The sequence below is a fragment of the Phyllostomus hastatus genome, unplaced genomic scaffold, assembly GCF_019186645.2.
Source record: "Phyllostomus hastatus isolate PE091 unplaced genomic scaffold, TTU_PhHast_1.1 phas_scaffold_345, whole genome shotgun sequence".
NCBI classification, from domain to species: domain Eukaryota; kingdom Metazoa; phylum Chordata; class Mammalia; order Chiroptera; family Phyllostomidae; genus Phyllostomus; species Phyllostomus hastatus.
In genome coordinates, this window is record NW_025334024.1 from 24,727,377 (window position 1) to 24,747,978 (window position 20,602).

A 20,602-nucleotide genomic window follows, 5' to 3' on the forward strand; every position below is an offset into this window, starting at 1 on the left:
GACCACTTTGCACTTCTGAAGCTACTCCAGAGAAGCCCGGCTGAGAGGTGACATTCTGAGACGGAAGCACGCTTCCGCTCAGAGTTCAAAGACTTCTCAGTGGTCGGAGCAGAACTCTGCGCCATGCTCATTCCAAATCAAGAAACTCTGACGTGACCAAGCGTGCACTGCTCGAAAACCCCCAATGGGGGTGCTGAAGGGGGGTGTTCACGCATCAAGCAGAAGGTGGGAACGAATGGTCGTCACGACTCAACGCACTCAGGAACCTGGCGCTCCTGCTCCACCCAAAAACGGGAGCATGTCGGTGGGAGGTCGTGCGGTGTGCCCCTAAATACGGCCGAGTGTTCCACATGTGGGTTATAAATACGCCAGAGGAAACTTCAAAAAGCAGTTAGTTTTTAAAATAAAAAAAATTAAAAAATAAAAACAAACAACTTCTTTGGTATGTTAAACATCAGAACGCTCAAACAAACAACCACCTTTCAGCAAGTGCCATTTCTTTGTGCACTACTGGGGTACCCCCCCCCAAATACGTGGTGATTATTCACAGTATCTGAGCTCTATCCCATTTACCCACGTCATCCCTGTTATAAGTATGGGTTCACAGAGCATCAAGCAGTACTAATAGAAGGATGGGAAGGGTACAGCTAAAACAAAAATTTTCTTAGAAAGTTAAGCATACATGTCATTTTAAGATTACACAGATATAAGAAGGCATCTATCTATAAGGTGACAGGCAAACTGTAATTTAGCACATAAAGTTAAAAAAAAAAACCCTGGATCTCCATTCTCTGGGAACATACCAACAACAGGAGAAATAGTGGATATGTACAGTTAGTTCAGCTTCCAATCTGAAGGACAGAGCTTTAGGTTTCTGAACCGGAGGGAATACAGAACCGTGGCCCTCGGATGGATGAAAATGGCTCTCGCGCAGGGTAGGGGGTACCGGGTACCAATTCAAACGGAGCCCAAACAGTAGTAACACAAGCAGCCTCCATCCGTGCTGGGATTTGCCTGTGTGGCAGTGGGGTCCTTTCGACTCCAAGGTAAATCAGTAATAAAAATGGTGCCCCCCCCCGTCCCTTTACTCTAACACAAATGCTGTGCTCCAACTCCGCAACAAATCTGGCAGACACACACACACACCCCCGCCAGTTTCTGATCAGGTGAGATCAGCAACCAATTGTGTCGGCGGTGTGTTCGGTTAAATGAGACCAGAGAGCTCTATTAGACAACTTCCTGGTGCCACTAATGCCGCCAAACATTCCTAGGAATCAATGAGTAGGGTTTAGGAAACTGTACTCTGAGTCTCCCCAGCTCCTTGCCAACCAATGCAAGCAAGATGTGGAAAAGCAATGGGGAAGACAAAGAGTAGAGTTATTTGAGATCTAGCAAAGAAGGCAGTAGAAATGCACAGCTAATGTCTCTGTGCCTTGGGTCAAGGCCAAGGAAGGAAGAGAAGTCTGCTCTCGCAATTACAACCATCTAAAAGCGCAGGTCGGCACTGCTTCCTTCAATTCAGCCTCACGGGGCACTCGGGAGATAACCCGATATCCCCCCACTCAGCCCCCAAAGCTGAGCCTCCCGTTCTCTCTACATCCGAGGAAGACGAGGGTGAACAAAGCGGCCTGGAGTCTGCTGGGCTCCACGTGCCGGGCAGCCCTTACCTGAATGTCCGTGTCCTTCACGGGCTCGAGAGGCTCGAAGGTGGTGGCCGCACTCAGGCTCTCCAAGCGCTGGGAGATGTGGGAGATGTCGAGGCCCCGAGACCCCAGGAGAACTGACCTAGGGAGGACACGGGACAGGGAGGGAAGAGCAGGGTTAGGACCCCCAGCGAGCTTCACATAACACTCGAGTATTTTCTATCCAAAATGTCCTATATACACCGCCCAGACTCTTGGATATGGTCGTCTTACACCTCTCCATAAAGACGTGCCACCTGAGTAACAGACCCAACCTCGCATCTGGCAGCGAGAGGACGTTCTGACTGTGCCTGAGTTAGAGTAAGAGGTTTGTCGAGAATAACGTGAGGGTGTATCAATAAAACGACAGGCCGACTGCTCCAAACGTTTTCCAGGAAAGAAGCCCATGAGACCGAGGACATCCTCAACCCCCATTTTACAGATGGGGGAACGAAGGCGCAGAGAGGCCGACCAACCAACCCGACCAACCGAGTCACGCAGCCAGGAAAGAGCCGACCCAGTCGGGCTCTGCTCCGAGCCACCGTCCTCCCTTCATGGCTTCTGTCAACCCAGATGACAGCGAACCACGAAGCCTGAGGAGCTTCAGAGTAGCCACGTCCAAACTGTATTCGTTGGCCGAGGAAGCGGCAAGTCCCGGGCGACGGATGCCGACGAACAGCAGGCAGGCCAGAGGCCGAGGCCAGCGCCCCACGGCACCTCGGCAAACACCAACCAGGTGCCACGTACTCCCTCCCGGCTGCCCGGCCCAGCAATACTGGAGGCTGTCACCTGACTAACACTCGTTTTTGGAGCGAGGTGGGAATGATACAGTGAGCCTCATTTCTACTTATCTGAGGCAACGTAACAATGGAAGGAGTTTTTTAAAAAATCAGTCTCACTGATATCTAGAACACCTTCTGAAAGAAAGAAACTTAGGGGATTTAGATTGTTGAGACTGCAGCTTTTGGATGATGTTTCAGCATCTGACAATCCCACAGACAAAATCTGTGCGCATTCTGAGTAGCTCAGAAGATGCTAGACCACCGGGCAGCGTGAGTAACCCTAACGTCTACGCGTGTGACGCCCAAAACTTCCTTCCAATCCCGAGCAGACCGACCGGAAAAGAGAAAGGACCCGTCACGCTTACTTCCGTCCTGCTAAGTACCGCAGAAATCGGTGGCGTGTACTCAGAGGGCTCCCCGCTGCAGAACCATGTCTGCTCCACGCACACGTCACATGGGATGCCACCCTGGGGCTGCCAGTGACCGCAGCAGACAGACGATCCTGCCTCTCCCTCCTAACAACCCTAGGCAGCTGATGCGGGCTCCCTGCCCTGGCTGCTCGTCAGCGTCCCCCGGGCACCCTTCCTCCCAAGGATTCCGGCTGGTGCTGGGTGATGCCCTGGGTTATCGGTGTAACTCCCTCCTGCCTTTTCCACAACAGCTTTCCTGAGATGCAATTCACATACCATACAACTCGGCCATTTAAAAAGTGTACCTCAGTGAGCTGTAGTATATTCACAGAGTCGTACAACCATCACCGCAACCAGTTTCGGAACATTTTCATCACCCCGCAAAGTAAACCCCCTCCCCATCAGCAGTCGCCCCATGTCCCCCGGCCTACCCGCTCCCTTGGGAAAACGCCAGTCTGCTCCCTGTCTGCAGAAATGTGCCTTCTCTAACCACGGCGCACAAATGAAACCACACGGCACGCCCTCTCCGGTGACAGGCTTCTCTCAGTCAGCACGGGGTCCTCGAGGTTCGTCCACGCTGAAGCCTGTCTCAGTGGTCCACGGTTCCAATCGCCCACCAGTATTCCTCTGTACGGACACGCCTCGTGTCATTTCCTGTTCACCAGCTGAGGGGCGTCAGGTTGGTCCCGCTTCTCGGCTCGTGTGAACACGGCTAAACACTCGTGTACGAGTGTTTGTGTAGACAGGTGTTTTCATCTCTCTCGGGTGGGCACCCAGGAGTGGAACTGCTGGGTTGTATGGCAACTCCGTATGCAACCTTTCGAGGAAATGCCGCACTGTTTTCCAGAGCGGGCACCGCACTTCCTGTCCCACCCACGGATTGTGCGAGTTTCCGCTTTTCCCGCATGCTCATCGACACGTGTCACTGCCTGTCCTTTTGATTACGGCTTTGTGTGTGTGTGTGTGTGTGTACGCTCGAGAGCGTGAAGTGATACGTTGCTGTGGTTTTGATTCGCATCTCCCGGGTGACTGGGATGCTGAACATCTTTTCATTTGCTCCCTGGAAGTGTCTGTATCTTCTTTGGAAAAATGTCTACTCTGATCTTTCCCTCAATTTTAAATTGGGCTGTCTTTTTGTCTTTGAGTTGTGAGATTTTTTTTACACATTCTGGATACAAGCACCTTCTCAGATGTATAATCTGCAAATGTTTTCTCCCATTCTGTGGGCTCCTCTCTACTTTCTTGCTGGAGTCCTTCGAAGCACACACGTTTTTTGTTTTGTTTTGTTTTGTTTTGATCAGCACAGAGGTCTTTTATTTTTGCTTTTGGTTTCCTACCTGCCCAGGCTCTCCCTAACCTAAGGTCAGGAAGATCTATGCTTTCTTCTAAGAGTTTTAAACTTTTAGCCCTTACACATAGGTCTGCACTCCACTGAGTTACGGGGTCTGACTTCACCCTTTGCATGCGGATGCCCAGCGACAGGCGTCGCAAAGACCCCGGACGGCCGCGGCTCTCTGGGTGGCAGTGAGCCGATCGCAGACACACGGTCAGCTGCTGGACTCACAGCTCCATCACCTACTCCCTGCGTTGTCCCAGGGCCAGCACCCCAGTCCTGACGGCTGCCTTGGTAGGGAGTTTTGAAACTGGAAGCATGAGTCTCCCAACTTACTTCTGCTTTTTAGATATTGTTTGAGCTATTCTAGGTCCCTTGCATTTCCATATAGAGCTTAGGATCAACTTTTCAATTTCTGCGAAACCAAACCAAACAACAACAACAACAACAACAACAACAACAAAAAAACCCAGGTGGGATTCTGACAGGGACGACACTGAATCTGCAGATGAACTGGGGAGTGTTAACGTTTTGATAGTATTAAGTCTTCTGCTTTGGGTGGCGAGCAGACAACGGAGTATAAAGATGTTGTACTATAAAACTACTTGAATGAAACTTGCAGAATGTCGTTACCCAATGTTACCCCAATAAATTTAAGTTTTAAAAATTAAGTCTTCGGATTCAGGAGCAGGGGATGTTTTTCACCTGCTTTCTTAAGTAAACGCGGGCACCACACACGTTTCCCCACCTTGCTCTTCCACAGAGCTCGACGGCATGTGCCGGGGTCCCTCCACGGGCGCCCGTGCTCCCACTCCTCCGTGCTCCCGGGAAGCCCTCCCCTGCACAGGTGTCCCACACCGAGTCAGCCCGTCTGCCCCGGCGAACGTCTGTCTCCAACACTCTCTACACAGACAACGAGCATCCTCGTGCACACGTCATTTCCCACTTTTGCCGGTGCACGCTCGAGATACATCCCGGGAGTGGGGCTGCTGGGTGAGAGGAACATAGGCCAGGCGCTGCCACACTCTGTCTCACAGCCGCCGTATCGCCACACAACAGGCGGGCACGGCCCCGGTGCCCTGGCGGCTCTAAGGTGCACCAGTGTTGAGGATCTCGGCAGTTAGGGGTGAGCCGTTAGAACTGTTAGAAGAGGAGGGTCACCTCAGTGGCCAGGGCCCGCAGACACTGTGCAGTGCACGTGCAGAAGCCCCGACGGGGGGCAGGGAAGGAGGACCGGAGGCGTGGGTCCCAGAAATCTCCAGCTTCTGAGGGTGGAAAAACGCAGAGGTCTCCCGCCCTCTCCCAGACCCAGCTTTGGTAAAGCCAAGCAGCTTCTCCTAAGCCAAACGCCACAGAGGGGGATCAAACATTCCGTCCCAGGAAAGCAAAGCGGAAGCTGTGCTGGTGTCCGTGGGGAGTGGAAGAAACGTCAGGAGGTCTGCGTTCAAGCTCCACCTGTCACTGACTGCCCAACAATCTGAGACACGTCACCTCCCCAAGCGTCACTTCTCTGTGAAATGTGGACAAGACTCCCCGCCTCTCGCACCCCTCAGGCTCGTGCAGACCGTCCGTCGGCCAGGGGCACACCTGCCACAGTCCTTCGAATCCCGGAAAGGGCCCTGCAAATGGGAGGGAGTCTCAGCGACCAGGCTGGATTCGACCACTGGCTTGGCCACCTGCTACCTGACATTCCTCAAGTATGCAAGGGAGATAATAACACTTATTTCACAGGGTTATTTCAAGAAGAAATTATTATACAAGGCACATAAAGTGCTTGGCATAGTGCCTCCCAAATAGTTAAGTGCTTAAAAAGGTAGGTTAGTAGTATTATCATAAGCAGAGTTGTAATTTGCTGTGTGACTTGGGGCGAGTACATGTGCATGCTTTGCATGAACACGGAGAACGGTGTGAAAGAATAAGCAGTCAGTGCCACGGTTACCTTGGACTATACAATTAGGGAGAAAGAGTGTGGCTGGCTTTTTCCCTGTACGCTTCCAGGTGGTCTGGCTTCTGGGTTTGAGTGGAAAAACCCACTGAGCCTCTCTGATGGGAGGGGGGGGTGCAACTGACGGCAGGGAGGGCGCCATAGCTACGGACGACGCTCTGCGTCTCAACCGTGCAAGCAGCACGTGGTACCCAACCCGTTCCATCATCACACCGGGCGTCAGCACATTTGCTCTCAGGGGCTGACGGTAACCACTTCGGGCCTCGCGGGCCCCACCAGCTCGGTCTCAGCACTCAGCTCCGAGACCGTGGTGCACGGCACGCGGGCCGAGCTCCTCCCACGCGGCTCCCGTGGGCTCGTGGGCCACAGCCCACTGAGCCCCGGGGACCACCTTCACGTGGGCGATGCGTGCCCTTCTCCACGTGCGAAGGAAATCAGACAAGTCAAAAATGTTAGACACGCAGAAACAAAAAGCTGTCGAATCATTCCCTAAAACGAAAAACCCAACAAAGTGTGTTTAAACAAATGAATCCAGCACCAAACGATTCAATCTGAAACCTATAATCTACTTTTAATTAAAATCTTAAAGACAGAATCTTCCTTCAGAATCTACTTCGTGGAAGAAAGGAATTCCCTGCTCGGCCCTCCCCACGGTCCTCACCCGGCACCGACACGCTCGCAGCACACTCGACGGCCCTGCCTGTCGGGAAGACGGAAAAACACAGTCGCCAGCCCCGGGGTTTCTTCTGCAGCACCTGCCCCGCCCTGTGCCCATGCTTCCAACATCCCAACTCCCCCCCCCTCAAATAATGGGTTTAAGGTAGAAAAAGACGAGGAAGAGTGGAAATTTACAAGGAGGAGAGCATGACTGTTAACAGTTACCAAGAAAACATTTTCCCTTTTTGCTCTTAATAGGCTGTAAAGCTGATGCAATTAAATTATAACTATAGCAACTCAGCTGGCATCACGGGCCTGCGGCTCCAGCAGCATCCTTGCACCCGAGTGCGGAGCCTGCACAATCAGGACCGGTGGGGGCGGGGGGGGGGGAGGCTGCAGGCAGCAGGGGCATCAACAAGGAGCCTGCGGGGAGGGCGAGGTGGCAGTAACGGGGGGAGGGGGGGCTGGGGCGCTGGGGCGCTGGGCGGGCAGCGGCTCTGGCTGCGTGCGCTCGCGAGGCTGCAGAGTTGACAGCTCCTGCCACCGTTCCTCTGACCTGCCTGTACCAGCACCAGCAGCACCAAAACTAACCAGGACTATCTTTAAAAATGAACTTTTGGGGAGGCCCACAGAAGAATTTCTACAACACACTGACTGATTCAGAAGAGCAGCCAAAACATCCAGCTTTCGAGATTGGCTGGAAAAGAATGTGTAGCCTTTGTACTCACTCCTGGGGCATTTGTTACGTGCCCAACAGAACAACGTACCCATGTTAATGCCAGCACCTTGGTCCCTCTCCAGTTCAATTTGGAACTGGACCATTGCCCACATCTCCCACAGAATCGCAGTGACTCTCTGGACCCACCAAGGTCACGAATAACGGCACCCTCCACCCTCCCGTGACCCTTCCCTCCCTCACGGCTGAGGGAGCGTGTGCTCTGGAGCCGGCGTCTCCGGGCGCCCATCCCGGCTCCCCGCCCACCAGCGGTGTGAGCTGAGAACCGCCTGCCCTCTCTGGGCCTCAGCCGCTCAGCTGTGACGAGGGGACAACAATAATCTTAACACTGGCCGAGAGGACGAAGCACAGTGAGTAATCAGTCGATTACACTTTTTATGGAAAGAAGCAAGGTTTTCTCCCTGCCTTCCAAAAGCTCCTTGAGGGCCAGGACCACATCTCATGACTGGTCGGGGCCCCGGAGCTGGCCTGGGCCTGGCGCCGTTGTGGCGTCCACAGCTCATCACTGCCGGCCAGCGGCCAGTGGCGGGCCGTCAGCACTTCTGCAGCCGCGCCCTCTGGCGCGCACCCGCTGTCCGGTGCTGCAGTCGCTGGCAGGCGCTGCGCTGCCAAGGCCTCTGGGAGGCAGCCTACGGGGTGACTGACAATGAGCAGACTATCACCCCTCACTCAGGTGGCTCCTCGCCTCTGACTGCGCATCAGTGTCCCCCAAGTGCTCTTAAACACTCTGCTCATCGCCGCGAGCTCTCTGGCACGGAGGTGACGCTTACCTGCGTGGCCCACAGTGACTGACATACTCACGGGGGCCGTTACACCCCCCCCAGTCAGTGACCCCCGAGCGGGAACCACTGTCCCTGTTTCTGCGTGACAGAACCCTCTGCCTCCTCCCATCCTGGCCACCTTCGCTTGTGACAGGGCTCACGGCCGGGCCAGACAGACGGGCTGGAAACCCGGGGCAGGGAGACCACACGAGGCCGCTGGCCTGTCTGCACAAGGCTCGGAGTCCAGACCCAGGGCAGGGAAGGAGAAACGGACCCTGCCTGCCCCCAGTACTCACGCCTTGACATCTGCCGTCTCCTGGGACGTGCGGGTGAGGGTGCGGGAACGCAGGCGCTCGCCCGCCTGCTGGATCTCCTGCAGGTTCCGTTCCACGTGGGGGAGCTCCGAGATGCCCTCGGTCTCCGCGGCAAGCTGCTCCGCCTGCTGCAGGAGCTCGCCAAACCCCTCGGTGTCCATCGGTGGCGGCGCGGGTCCTGCAGCGGGGCAGGAGAAAGGGAAAGACAGGTTCACCCACTGCCCGAATCCGTCACAAGCGTAACGAAATGACAGGACTTTCCGTCAACAGACAAGGAGACAGCTCAACAAGGGGACTTTTCCTGAACACGGCCTAAGAACGGGCCCGACACAGGAAATGAGCCAGACTGTGAAGAAACAGATCATTTCTGTGCATGCTGACAGTCCCAAAATTGATTTCTGCCGCCAGAACAAATAAATGCAAAGAAACTACGCCACCGACCGGGGCTCCGGCCTCCTCCCCCAGACTCAAGGCTGACAAGGAAACGGCAGTGGCGGCAGCCACCTCCGGGAGGCTGTGAGAGCGGCCACCCTCCACCTCCCCTTTCTCCACCCGTCTTGGTGATAAAACACCGCCGCCTGCAGGGTGCCAGGCTGCCGGGCAATCCATAAGGCCCTTATCTTGGGACCCTCCTGGGCAGACAGGAGAGGCAGCTCCAGCCCACCGAGCTCCGCTCCATGCCTGGAACACTCTCCACGGCAAAGCGGCTGAACCAAGCCCAGAAGACGACACGTTTGGGGACCTGCTCCATGTCATTCTCACCACCTGCTCCTCCACTAACGTAAGAGACAGTCTCTTCGAGTTCATGTCCAAGTCTCCACTCACATGTCCTTGAGCTTACAAGGTTCCTCAGAGCAGGGACCCGTGTCTGCCTGTTAGATGACGTTCAGCTATTGGACTTAATTGTTCATGTACCTATTGCTTGTAGAAATACAGCAGCTACTAATAATTACAGTAACATACAGGGTCTGGCACAGATAGTGCCCCTTTTTAGTACATAAAAATCTTCTATTACAAAATCATAAGCGTGCAATTCTGTAACATAACAGTAACACACTCAAGCACACCATGTGGCATTTTAGGTGAACGGATCAAATTGCTGTCCGCCTCGTGCGACACATTCACGTGCCCCACCAAACCATGCTCAGTGGCGTCCCTCTGCTGGACCCTGTGCGGAGCAGCTGGTTTCTGGACCGCGAACACCAACAGGACCACGTGTTCCTCTACCAGCAGACCTAGAAAGGCCCTAGGAACAGTGCCAGCATTTAACGGATGTTACGTATTTATAAATATGTAAACACATACACACTGTCCTTGCGTAAGGATCTGACCAAGGTAGTGTTAACTCCCCCTACCATGTAAACCAACAAGATAAACAGTATCGCCATCATCATTAAAAAAAATTTTTACACTGCTAAAAAGCTAACAAAATTCCTTATATAAAAAAATAACAAAATCCCTTAAATAGCAGCTTTTGTTGATGATGCTTCTCCACTTTGTTTTAAACCCAGGGCCTCCACTGCGCCTCTGAAGCCTTGCCCACCGGCCTAGGCCTGCGGTCACGGCGTCCACGCCGTACGCGTCTCAGCGATGAAATGAAGCGCTGGTTGGCGTTCAGAGGCCACGGCCACCACTGTGAATCCACAGCCAGAGGACAGGAACTTGTTCAAGTGAACGCGAAGAACATTAACCCTGAAGGCAAGGCCACAGGGTTAAACAAAAACAGCTCAGCTGGAGTAAATGCTGAAACACACGGGCGTTCTTCACGAGGTGCTGACCTGATGTCAATCTTTAGACAGTCAAGTGCACAACAACTCTACCTCAAGTTTCCATAATCATTACCCCCCCCCATTTTTTTCCCCAACCCAAGAGACTGGGACCCTAACTGGCAGCCCCCGCCTCTGGGAGAGGGGCATGGCCGAAAGAGGAAGGTGTTCTCGGGGACAGGAAACAGAGTGTTTCCAAACAACACTCCTGACTGACGGAGAGGACGCTTCTCCTCAGAAACCCACAAGGTCAGTGACATTCTCCTGCCGGGAACCGGACCCTCCCCACGGACAGGAAGGAAGGTAACGCACCGCCTCTTCCCCGCGTTCTTCTCACCCGAAGGTGAGACAAGAACTCAGACAGAGGAAGCGCTCCACTTCTCACGAGACCTGCCCGTACGAAGATTTGGGGTGACTGATGATGGGTCTGAGTATAACCAATAAAGGCAAGCAACAGCCATGATTTACTTTCACATGGTCCAATAATAAGACTTCGTGAAGTTATTTAAAGAACTATTTGACCACAGTAAAAATAAAGCCTGCGTCTCTAAATAACACCCTAAATTGAATAACCCCGAAGTGCGCGTTAACCTCTGCCTATAAAACTTGCTCCTCGGCCTCTCCAGTGCGGAGGCAACGTGACTCAGCTGCTGCGGCCAAAATCCTTGAAGGCCGGCGTGACTCACGCCCCACCCCCACATCCAACAGGCCGGCGGCGGAGCCTTCAAACCCACCTTCAAAATGTACCCGAACCTACCGCTGCCCGCCACCCATGAGTCACTGTCACCTCTTCCCTGACCTGCTCGCCCCTCACTGCCTGGCCTACAGTCTGTCCTCCACCGGGGCCCCAGGGGTCCTCGTCAAGCAGGGCCACACCCCTCCTCTGCTGAATCTCTTACACGGAGTGAAGCTTCGCAGAGGAGGCCCCACCTCCTCTTACCTCCCAGACTCACCTGGAGCCCTGTCCTGCCCCCCTCCCGTCCTGGGCTGCAGCCACGCCGGGGCCTCCCTGGGCAGGCCCGTTGCCACCCTAGAGTCCCTGTACGCCCTGCCTCCTCTACTTGGATCGCTCCTCTCAGATATGCTCAGGACAGTCCCCCATCTCCGTTTCAGCTAAGCTGTCACCTTGCCTTTGATGACAACCTAGAACAAAATCCTCAAGGGTGCGGCCTGCAAGCACTCCTAGCCCTCCCCCACCTCCCTTACCGCCTGCCACCTCTGCTAAACGCACCTGCGCAAGGACAGGGATCCGCCCGTGTGGTTCGCTGGCACGCTCCCGAGCTCCAAGAACAGCGCCTGGCACACAGTAGGGAGTCATTTGTTGAATGAACAGGAGGAGTTCCATTCCCCCATTTGTGGGTCTGTTCTTCCCAAAGCTTCCTGCACTCCCCTGCCAAATCAGCACCCACTGGCACGCAAAGACCAGAGCGAAAACATTCCCTTCCGACTACCAACTGATACTTAACATTTCTGAGGCTGCAGAGCATAAGGCGGTGGCAGTACAAATGGCATGATTTCAGAGCATGCTCGGTCCAGACGGGCGCTTTCCCGCTGTGCACCCGGACGAAACCCGGCGGAATTTCAGAATAGCCTGGTTTTCAGGTGAACGGAACTCCAAACCAAAGAATAAGTATACGTATAGGAAAAAATCTGCTACGTAACTTCAGAGTCGAAAATAAACCTGTTCTATGTCTCTGAGAAGATATATATACACATACATATATATATTTTATATATATCCGTATTTGAGAAATACTGATCTCTCCTGCATTATATATAAATCAACCAATAGAAGCTAAATTACAAAAGTTATTAAAGTTTCCAAAACTTTTTTCCATAAAGTTTTGATGTAGTTATCATCCCATTTCACTAAAATGTTTTAACCTGTGGTTAATTTTTTTACCAATTTAAGGGCAATTTTTATCACCTCTGCAAAATACGTTTCAAATTAGCCATAAAATATAGGAGTTAAGCCAACCAAATATCAATTTTGACCCACGATGCTGTACATCGATCACGGAAAGAACCTCACTAGCTCTGACCAACAGAAAGAACTCCGAGGGCGGGGGTGGGAGAGGGATGAAGGCCAAGCTTTGTGTTGCAAAAATCTGCCCAGGACTCGCGCAGAGACCGGACACCAGCTGCACCGTGGGGTGCTCTGGAGGAGGGAGCCAGGAAGAAGCTTCGCAAAAGTGGGACGGGGAACAGTCAATCAGCAAAACGGGGCTGGATGGGAGAAGGCCGGACTCATGGCACTAGGAGTCCTCTGTGTGGGCGGGGACTGAGCCTGGCGCGGGAGGCCTGTGAAACACCCACAGGGGCTCCGAGGCCTTCGCAGGGTACCAGGGCCGGGGGCAACACGGTGCTCTCTGGCGCCACCTGGTGGACATCCTGCTGAGCCTCCACGGACCTCTTCCACCACGGGGGCAACGGAAAGCCTCAAAACGCAGGGCAAATTCTCCGCCGCTGTCCCGAGGCAGGGCTGGGTGCCCTTGCAGGGTGGTGACAGAAGGAAGGCCTGGGGATTGCGGGGGAGTGATTTTCTAGTTTTTGTTTTTTTAATCTGGGTGCCACTTGTGTGTTTGTTCAACTTGAGAAAATCCACTGAGCTAGATGCAAAGGGGAGGGTGATGGGGACAGAGCTGGTCCCCAAAAAGAAGACCAAGAGCTTGGGGGGCTGGAAATCTTAGGGAAGAGGGCTGCATGTTACGCTCTATAAACACTCCTCACCAATGAGATCTGACGAGCTTCTGGGCGGGGAGGGCTTCCACGTGCTGGAAGGGTGACACACCTCAGTTCCGTGGGGACAGAAGCTCCAGCGCTCAGGCCCCTCCCAGGCCCCCCTTACGGGCCCCTTTATCCGGCCGTCCCTCTACGTCCCTTAGTAAACTGGTCAACACAGGCGGAAGTCTCCCAGTTCTGTGTCCTGCTCTGGCGGACTAACTGGACCTCGGATCTACAGCCAGTGGGTCGGAAGCACAGGTACCGTGAACCTGGCGACTGGCCTTGGGGAGCACAGTCGTGCCAGGCGGAACCCTTATCTGATGCTATCTCCAGTCAGGCAGGGTCAGCACCGAGGGAACATGTGGGATAGCCAGCTGGTGTCCAGGGAATCTGAGCGTGGCCTGCGGCGTGGCAAACGCACACCTCGGGGGTCAGAAGCGAGGCAGTGTCGTAGCAGAGCAGGTAGGAGAGTGCCGGAAGGGTACTGCTCCCTTACAGGACGACGCTCGGCTCCCAGCCAACAAGCTGAGCCCCTCCAGACCGCGCTAAATCAGTACGCTCGCAGAACGGCCCCTCCAGGGTTTGGCAGGTGATCTCTTAGTCTCTTGGAGTAGCCATGCTTATCGTATCACTACCTTATTTTGTTTTCTTTTTTAATTTTTTAAAAATATTTTGTTTATTTTTAGAGAGAGGGGAAGAGAAGGAGAAAGAGAAGGAGAGAAACATCAATGTGTGGTTGCCACTCACATGGCCCTCACTGGAGACCTGGTCGGCAACCCAGGCATGTGCCCTGACTGGGAATCAAACCAGTGACCCTTTAGTTCACAGCCTGCGCTCAATCCGTTGAGCTACCCCAGCCAGGGCTCTTTTTAAATTTTTTTATGTATTGATTTTAGAGGAGAGAGAAATATGGAGTTGTTGTTCCACTTTATTTACACATTCATTGGCTGATTCCTGTCTGTGCCCTGATGGAACCCGCGACCTTGGCATACCAGGACGACGGATGCTCTGACCAACTGAGCACCTGGCCGGGGCTCGCTTCTCTTCTTTGAAAGCATCAGCTGCAAGCAGACTGAGTCTTCGCTTGCCCAGAGCTTTGTGGATTCCCAAGCCACGGAACTACTGGTGCTTTGAAGACCACTGGGTCATCCCAGAAATGGGTGTCACCTGTTTGCCTTACTTAAGCCTATGTTACTTCTAGGATACGGCCCCCCAAATCCACACCTTAGGGCCTCGGAGCTGGCAGAAAACAGAGGGAAGCGTGAAACAGCCTCCCGGGCGTCCGTCCTAGACCCGTCTAACAGACTCCTTCCCGGCGTCTAGACTGTGAGACCGCTCGCCTAGGCCAAGGGTCGGCAGACCTTCTCTGCAGAGGGGCGATGGCGAGCATTTGGGCTTCGTGGGCCAGTCCCCGGCTACCCCTCAGGTCTCCTGGAAAGTGGGCAACATGTAAACAAAGGAGGGTGGCTGCCTGCCAGCAACACTTTAATTATGGCCACTCAAACATGAATTTCACGTCATATTCACGTGTCATGAAATAGCCTCCTTTGATCTTTTCAATGATTTCTCAAGACATAAAAACTCTTCTTAGCCTCTCTGGCCCCCGGGGCGTAGCTTGCCAAGGGCATCTGAGCCAGACCCGGTGAGCAATCCCAGCTGCCTGCTCGCCGTGGGCACGGAGCTCTCGTGGTCACCAGGCCTCTGCAGTGACCACAGGAAGCGTGAATGACTGACACGACAGACCCACCGTCGCTGCCCTGCTCTCCCGATCCTGTTTATTTGAAGAGCATATTAGGGAGAAGAAATACGCTTTCTAAGTCATGAACTCTGCCCAGTACATGCTCTTTTGACCCAACACACAGAATGCTAGGCGGACCTCATGGTCCTGTTCAAGTTCAATGCAACATATTGAACCATGTGAATTTCTCCTTTTCCTCATCAGCCACAAACACCCCAGTTGTCCAAGAAATACAAAGGACTAAGAAAGAGATGAAAAAATAAAGGCAAGGCCATCTGTTAAAGGAATCTCAAGATTCACCGATCTGCATGAAAAAATGACACCAACTACTTTCCCTGCAGAATTTCAATATATGCAACCAGTACTTGTTACCACTCACCGTGAACTCTAACTTTATCACATACTCAAATGTCATCCCGGCCAAATGCACAGTTAGCAGTGCGATGATTTTTCTGGATGTTGTCCGAAAGGGGAATTTCAAATACATCCGAAGAAATTAACTCATGCTGTTAGTTATGCATTTTTTCTTCAAAATGTACAACTAACAATGTTATTCCTTGTTTCAATTATTTTTAAAAGTTTTCATATGACAACAAATCAAATCCAAAAAGGATATTTCGAACAGAATGGGTAAACAGGAGAAGGCTGCATTTTGAACCCACAAGCCTGGTTTGAGTGCAGGGGGCTCCCCTGCCAGCTGCAAGGGGGCCCTTCACCCTTGGGATGAGATCCGGGCCTCTCCTCCCAGTCTCACCTATGAAAACATGATAATCCCTACCTCCTCAAGAGGCTGGTGGTACACAGGAAAGGGCTTTATAAACTCCACTGATTTATATCATTGTAAAAGGCTACACGAGTTTTCCAGAGCTGCCAATTTAGTAACATGGCAACATTTTGTCCTTCAATTATATCATACATGGTTATTATTATAAACCCAACTTTCCACAGTAGAAGGTGTGATTCAAAAGAAATTTAGCATTTAATTTCAAGTGGAAATCTTACCCTCAAACCTTCTTCTTTTTCACTGATTTTCGAGTGGGAGAGAGGAAGGGAGGGGACAGGGACGGGGTGGGGGGGGAGAGGGATGGGGGGGGTGAGAGGGGGGAGGGGGAATACTGTTGTTCCACTTATTGATGCACTCACTGGTTGCTTCTCCTATGTGCCCCAACCAGGGACAGAACCCACCACCCTGGTGTCACCAAGACGACACTCCAACCAACAGTCACACAAGCTGTGGCTGCCTCAAACCTTCTTATTAATCAGACTGTAACAGGACGCAGACGCAAGAGCAGTGTTCAGTATTCAACACCAAAGACTGATGGGCAGAGCCTCACTCGAGATATCAAAGACTGGTTTTTGCTCTCCTCTCTATTTTGAATATATAAATTATGGTTAGATGACAGATTCATTCCACCCTTTACCGGACCTGTCAGTTGTCGATTACAACCACCAAGAAGAAAATTATATCTTACCAGACACTATTGTTTCAGAGGCTTCTCGGGAGAGAATAATGATTTTTTAAAAATTGTTGCTGGATAATTCTTTAGAGTCTTGTAAGACTAAAACAAAGTTAGACCTACCGTAATTGTTATTCAGAAGGCAGACTTCCGGAGAAAATAAAGAACGGAAATGAATTACCCTAGACAGAAGAGATATTAAAGACCGGGTGATTCAGTTCTAGTGCTGGCCTGGATGATTCTGTGTCTGCAGTCAGGAATGTGTAAGTACCAGCTTTCCTGATGCGTAAATCACCGCTTGTATCATTTCACCTTCAACGAGCAAAGAGAAGTAACCTGGCATCACACTGGAAACAGAAAGTATCCACGTAGGTTATTTCCTGATAAACTGTCAGCTGTCCTGTCCAGGAGAAGCCAGGCCTGGGGTGCAAGAACAATGGACCCCAACCTGGCTTTGCCCTCCATCAGCCCTCTGACTTTCGGGCTGGCCCTTCCTTGTCTCCGGACCCCAGTTTCATCACCAGGGAGGAGGAGGAGGCCGGCTCAGATGATTTCTAAGGGACTGCCCACCATGAAGAATCTACAAACCTGCGATATTTTAACTCGGTCTTTAAACTCACTTCATGTGTCCTCAGAAGGAGCAGCTCCATTTTAGTGGTGACGGAAACTATCTGTATATACAGCCTTAGGAGTGACACCCGCCCCATGTCACAGCTGGCACACGACAGATCACCAACCTCCCTTCCAAGAGGTCTCTGGCTCCGGCTTTTCTCTCTGAACCAATGATTCTCAACTGGGGGCAAGTCTGCCTCCCAGGGGACATTGCCAACATGGAGAGACGTTTCTGGTGGTCACAACCGAGGGAGAAGGGCTTTGCACTCCTGACATCTAGCGAGTAGAGGCCATAAGCGCTGCTAAACATCCCCCATAAGCGCTGCTAAACATCCCGCAATGCACAGCACAGCCTCCACCACAAAGAATTATCCAGCCCCAAATAACAGTAGAGCTGAGTTTGAGACCCCTCCTGTAAACCAAGGGAGGCTTCTGGTCCCGAGGGCCCTGACGCCTGGAAATACATGCAACATTTTTTAATGTAAGAAAAGCACTATAGCTTTTATTATAGCCTAACAAAAGTCTGAGACCCCCCCCCAAAAAAACCCTTAAAACTGCTGTATATACATTATTACCCCATCTGCGGTTGTTATGGTTATACTCCCACCCTGGCGTGCCACACAGCAATAGAAAAGCTCCAACTATAGCTACATGGAAGCACAGGAATACATTTCAGACATAATGGTGAGCTAAAGCAGCCAGATACCAGAAAAAGGACATACTGCATGATTCCATTCATATGGATTGTAAGAACAGAAAAAATACTAATCTGTGGTTCTAGACATCAGAACACCAGTTATTTCTGGGAGGGGATGGGATTGACTGGGAAAGTACAATAGAACTTCTGGGTGTTGTGGACTGAAATGTGTCCCACAAAAATTCTTATGTTGAGCTCTGGCTGGTGTGGCTCAGTGGACGGGTGCAGGCCTGCAAACCAAAGAATCCCCGGTTTGATTCCCAGCCAGGGCACAGGCCTGGGGCTGTGGGCCAGGTCCCCAGTAGGGGGCGCGCAAGGGGCAGCCACACATTTATGTTTCTCTCCCTTTCTTCCCTTATCTCTAAAAGTAAATAAATAAAATCTTTTTTTTAAAAAAAAGAAACACCAGAGAGCTTGCTTCCTCGCTCCACGACCCCTGCACCCAAAAAGGATATGAGCGCACAGTGAGTGAGGTGGTGGCCACCTACAAGCCAGGAAGAAAGCCTTCGCCAGAACCCGACCACGCCGGCACCCTGATCTCGGACTTCCAGCCTCAAGAACTGTGCGAACCAAACTTCATCGTTTGAGCTGAACTTCTGCTGTTTATTTTGTTACAGCAGCCAGAGCTGGCACACCGGGGTATTGGAAATGTTCTACATCGCAATATGGGTGGCGGTCACACGAGGGAATAACTATTTAAAAATTTACTGAACTATACACTGATGGTTTGTTCACAGATAGTTTTTAGAAGAACTAGCACGAAACACAACATTAGCATACCAAGAAACTTAGCATTACCTCCCAACAGTGAAGGTACGAGTTGGGACAGCCCTGCCAGTCTGATTTCTTTTCCACGAGTGTATGTGACCCTTTCTAACTCTCAGTAACCTGTTAATTTTTAAATCGCTCTAAACTCCCTGTCCCAGAGTGTCTGTTTCACCCAGCCCCGAATGCTTGGAGACAATGACCGTCAAATCCACACCCAGCCTGCTCCCGCAGCCCACTCACACTGCACCCCGGAGTCTGCACCCCTCCCCAGCTCCTCCACCTCTGACTCCCGGATTCCCTCTCTCCAGTCCTAACTCACTCGTCTCCTTCGCATCTGTCCACGACCCGGGCTTGTTTATTTGCAGGCGTGCTCCACTCTCCAGCCTCAGAAACCAAACAGATGCAGACACCCCTCACTCTCCAAATTTCCTATCCAAACTCTCATCACCTAAACAGGTATAGACAGCAAGGGATACTTTTATTTTTTGGCCTTCACCCAAGGATGTGTTTATTGATTTTAGAGAGAGATGAAGGGAGAGAGAAACATCAATGTGAGACAGAAACATTGACTATTGGCTGTCTCCCCCATGGCCCCTACCAGGGATCCAACTGCAACCTAAGCATGTGCCCTGACTGGGAATGGAACCTGCAATGCGCTGGTGTAGAGGGTGCGACACTCCAACCCACTGAGCAACCCAGCCAGGGCGATACTTGTATTTCTGCAGTGTCTTCAGTTATTTTTCTCCCTTTTTCCCAGCTTTCTTGAGATTTATTGATAACACATGTTCAGTCGGAGTTCCCTATCAACCCACCTCAGTGGAGATAATTAAGTAGGCAGCTGGATGCAGGTTGAGGGGTCCAGGCGGGAGACATAAAAGTGAAATGTTAGCCCAATATATGGCTATTTTAAAACTGAGCCTAGATGAGATCACCATGAATGAAAATGTCCCAAATGCAAATGCACAAAGAATAGAACTGAAAGAAAGAAAAGGCATGATGCCCAAGGACACCCTCCCACGCCTCCCAGAAGGCATACAAACGGTGACCCTTGCCTGCAGAAAGCCATTTCAGTTAGGCAAACACACACCTCCTTCTCTACCTGCAGAGGGACAAAACCAGACCAGCGACTCGGTCAACAGGTCATTCAAACTTTGACCAAAGACCCCTGCGGTCGGTCCAGTAACTTTGAAAAAGAGACCCCCGTAACCTTGGGTATTGCCTTTGCAGAAGATGGGGTGCTGTGAACCCAGAGAAAGTGAGAGCCACCTCCCGGTTCTCACCAGTAGTACCTCCCTGGATGGGGAGGAGCATTCCGAGGGATGCGGTAGGAGAGACGACAGGTCGGGAGAGGCTCAGGGGTTGTCCCTGTCGACTCCCTACAAGGTGCATTCCCGAGGGGCGAGCGCGCAGGCAGGGCGTGGCGGAGTGCGGTGGTGGGGAGGTGGCGCCGACCGGGTCGGTGAGCTCGTAGGGGTGGGGCGGGGGCGTGGCGCGTCACACTACCGTGGGGAGTCAGCAAGACAAAGCTCTGTCTTCAGAAAGAGGGCGGACAGGAGACATTCCCGGCACGCAGCCCGACGCTCTACCAGGGCGGTTACACAGGGAGCCGTGCTGCCGGCGTGAGCCGGGCGATCCCGCCTGCCACGAGGCGATCGGGAAGCGTGAGCTGCAGACTCCTGGCGTGGGGACCCAGCTCAGCCCAGCCTCGGAATCCCTGGGTTCAAGGACAAGCGCCGGGGCCCCAGGGCGCTGCCAGAGACAGCCTTACCGATCAATACAGCCGTCTACACCACCCAGGTCCGGGTTAGAGAATGCGGCCGCTGCTTCTCGCGCCGCTCACCGCGCTTCCTGATTGGCCCAGGCCGGCCGCTCCCAGGAGCCCCCGCGCGGCGCGCCGCCAAATGAACTTTATAGAAACCCGCGGAGGCAGACACGGACAAGGGCGGGGCTGGGGGCGGGGCATGCGGCTGAGCAGTCACTCCCGGCACGCCCGGGGCCATCACTTTTATCATTCCACGTGGTTACAGATGGCGCTGCTCTGAGAAAGCGATTCCACGATTACCTACGCGGATTTCTTAGCTTTTATTGAACGTCGTCCTAGTGGCAGGCACTAATCTAGGTGTTGGGGTTACAGTGACAACTACGACAGAAAATATCCCGGCCCTAATAGAGTTCGCAGGGTAGTGCGGGAAGCAAAATACGATCAATGGCTGCCAGTTT

General features: G+C 52.5%; 1 protein-coding gene across 3 annotated transcripts in view; it reads right to left on the bottom strand.

Annotated features, from left to right (window-relative positions):
* Positions 1-20,273, bottom strand: part of NUP93 (nucleoporin 93) — an 82,790-nt gene extending 62,517 nt beyond the window's left edge. The window contains exons 1-4 of one of the 3 annotated variants that reach the window (XM_045819195.1): positions 20,151-20,208; positions 11,618-11,682; positions 8,603-8,798; positions 1,668-1,785 (exon numbers count right to left, since the gene is read on the bottom strand). In XM_045819195.1, the coding sequence (XP_045675151.1) occupies positions 1,668-1,785; positions 8,603-8,781 (297 nt within the window). In that variant the 5' untranslated portion in view covers positions 8,782-8,798; positions 11,618-11,682; positions 20,151-20,208. Of the gene's footprint in view, positions 1-1,667; positions 1,786-8,602; positions 8,799-11,617; positions 11,683-19,885; positions 20,065-20,150 lie in introns of those variants that run through there. The other 2 variants (XM_045819196.1, XM_045819197.1) reach the window with 2 other exon arrangements.
* Between the last annotated feature and the right edge of the window lie 329 nt (positions 20,274-20,602).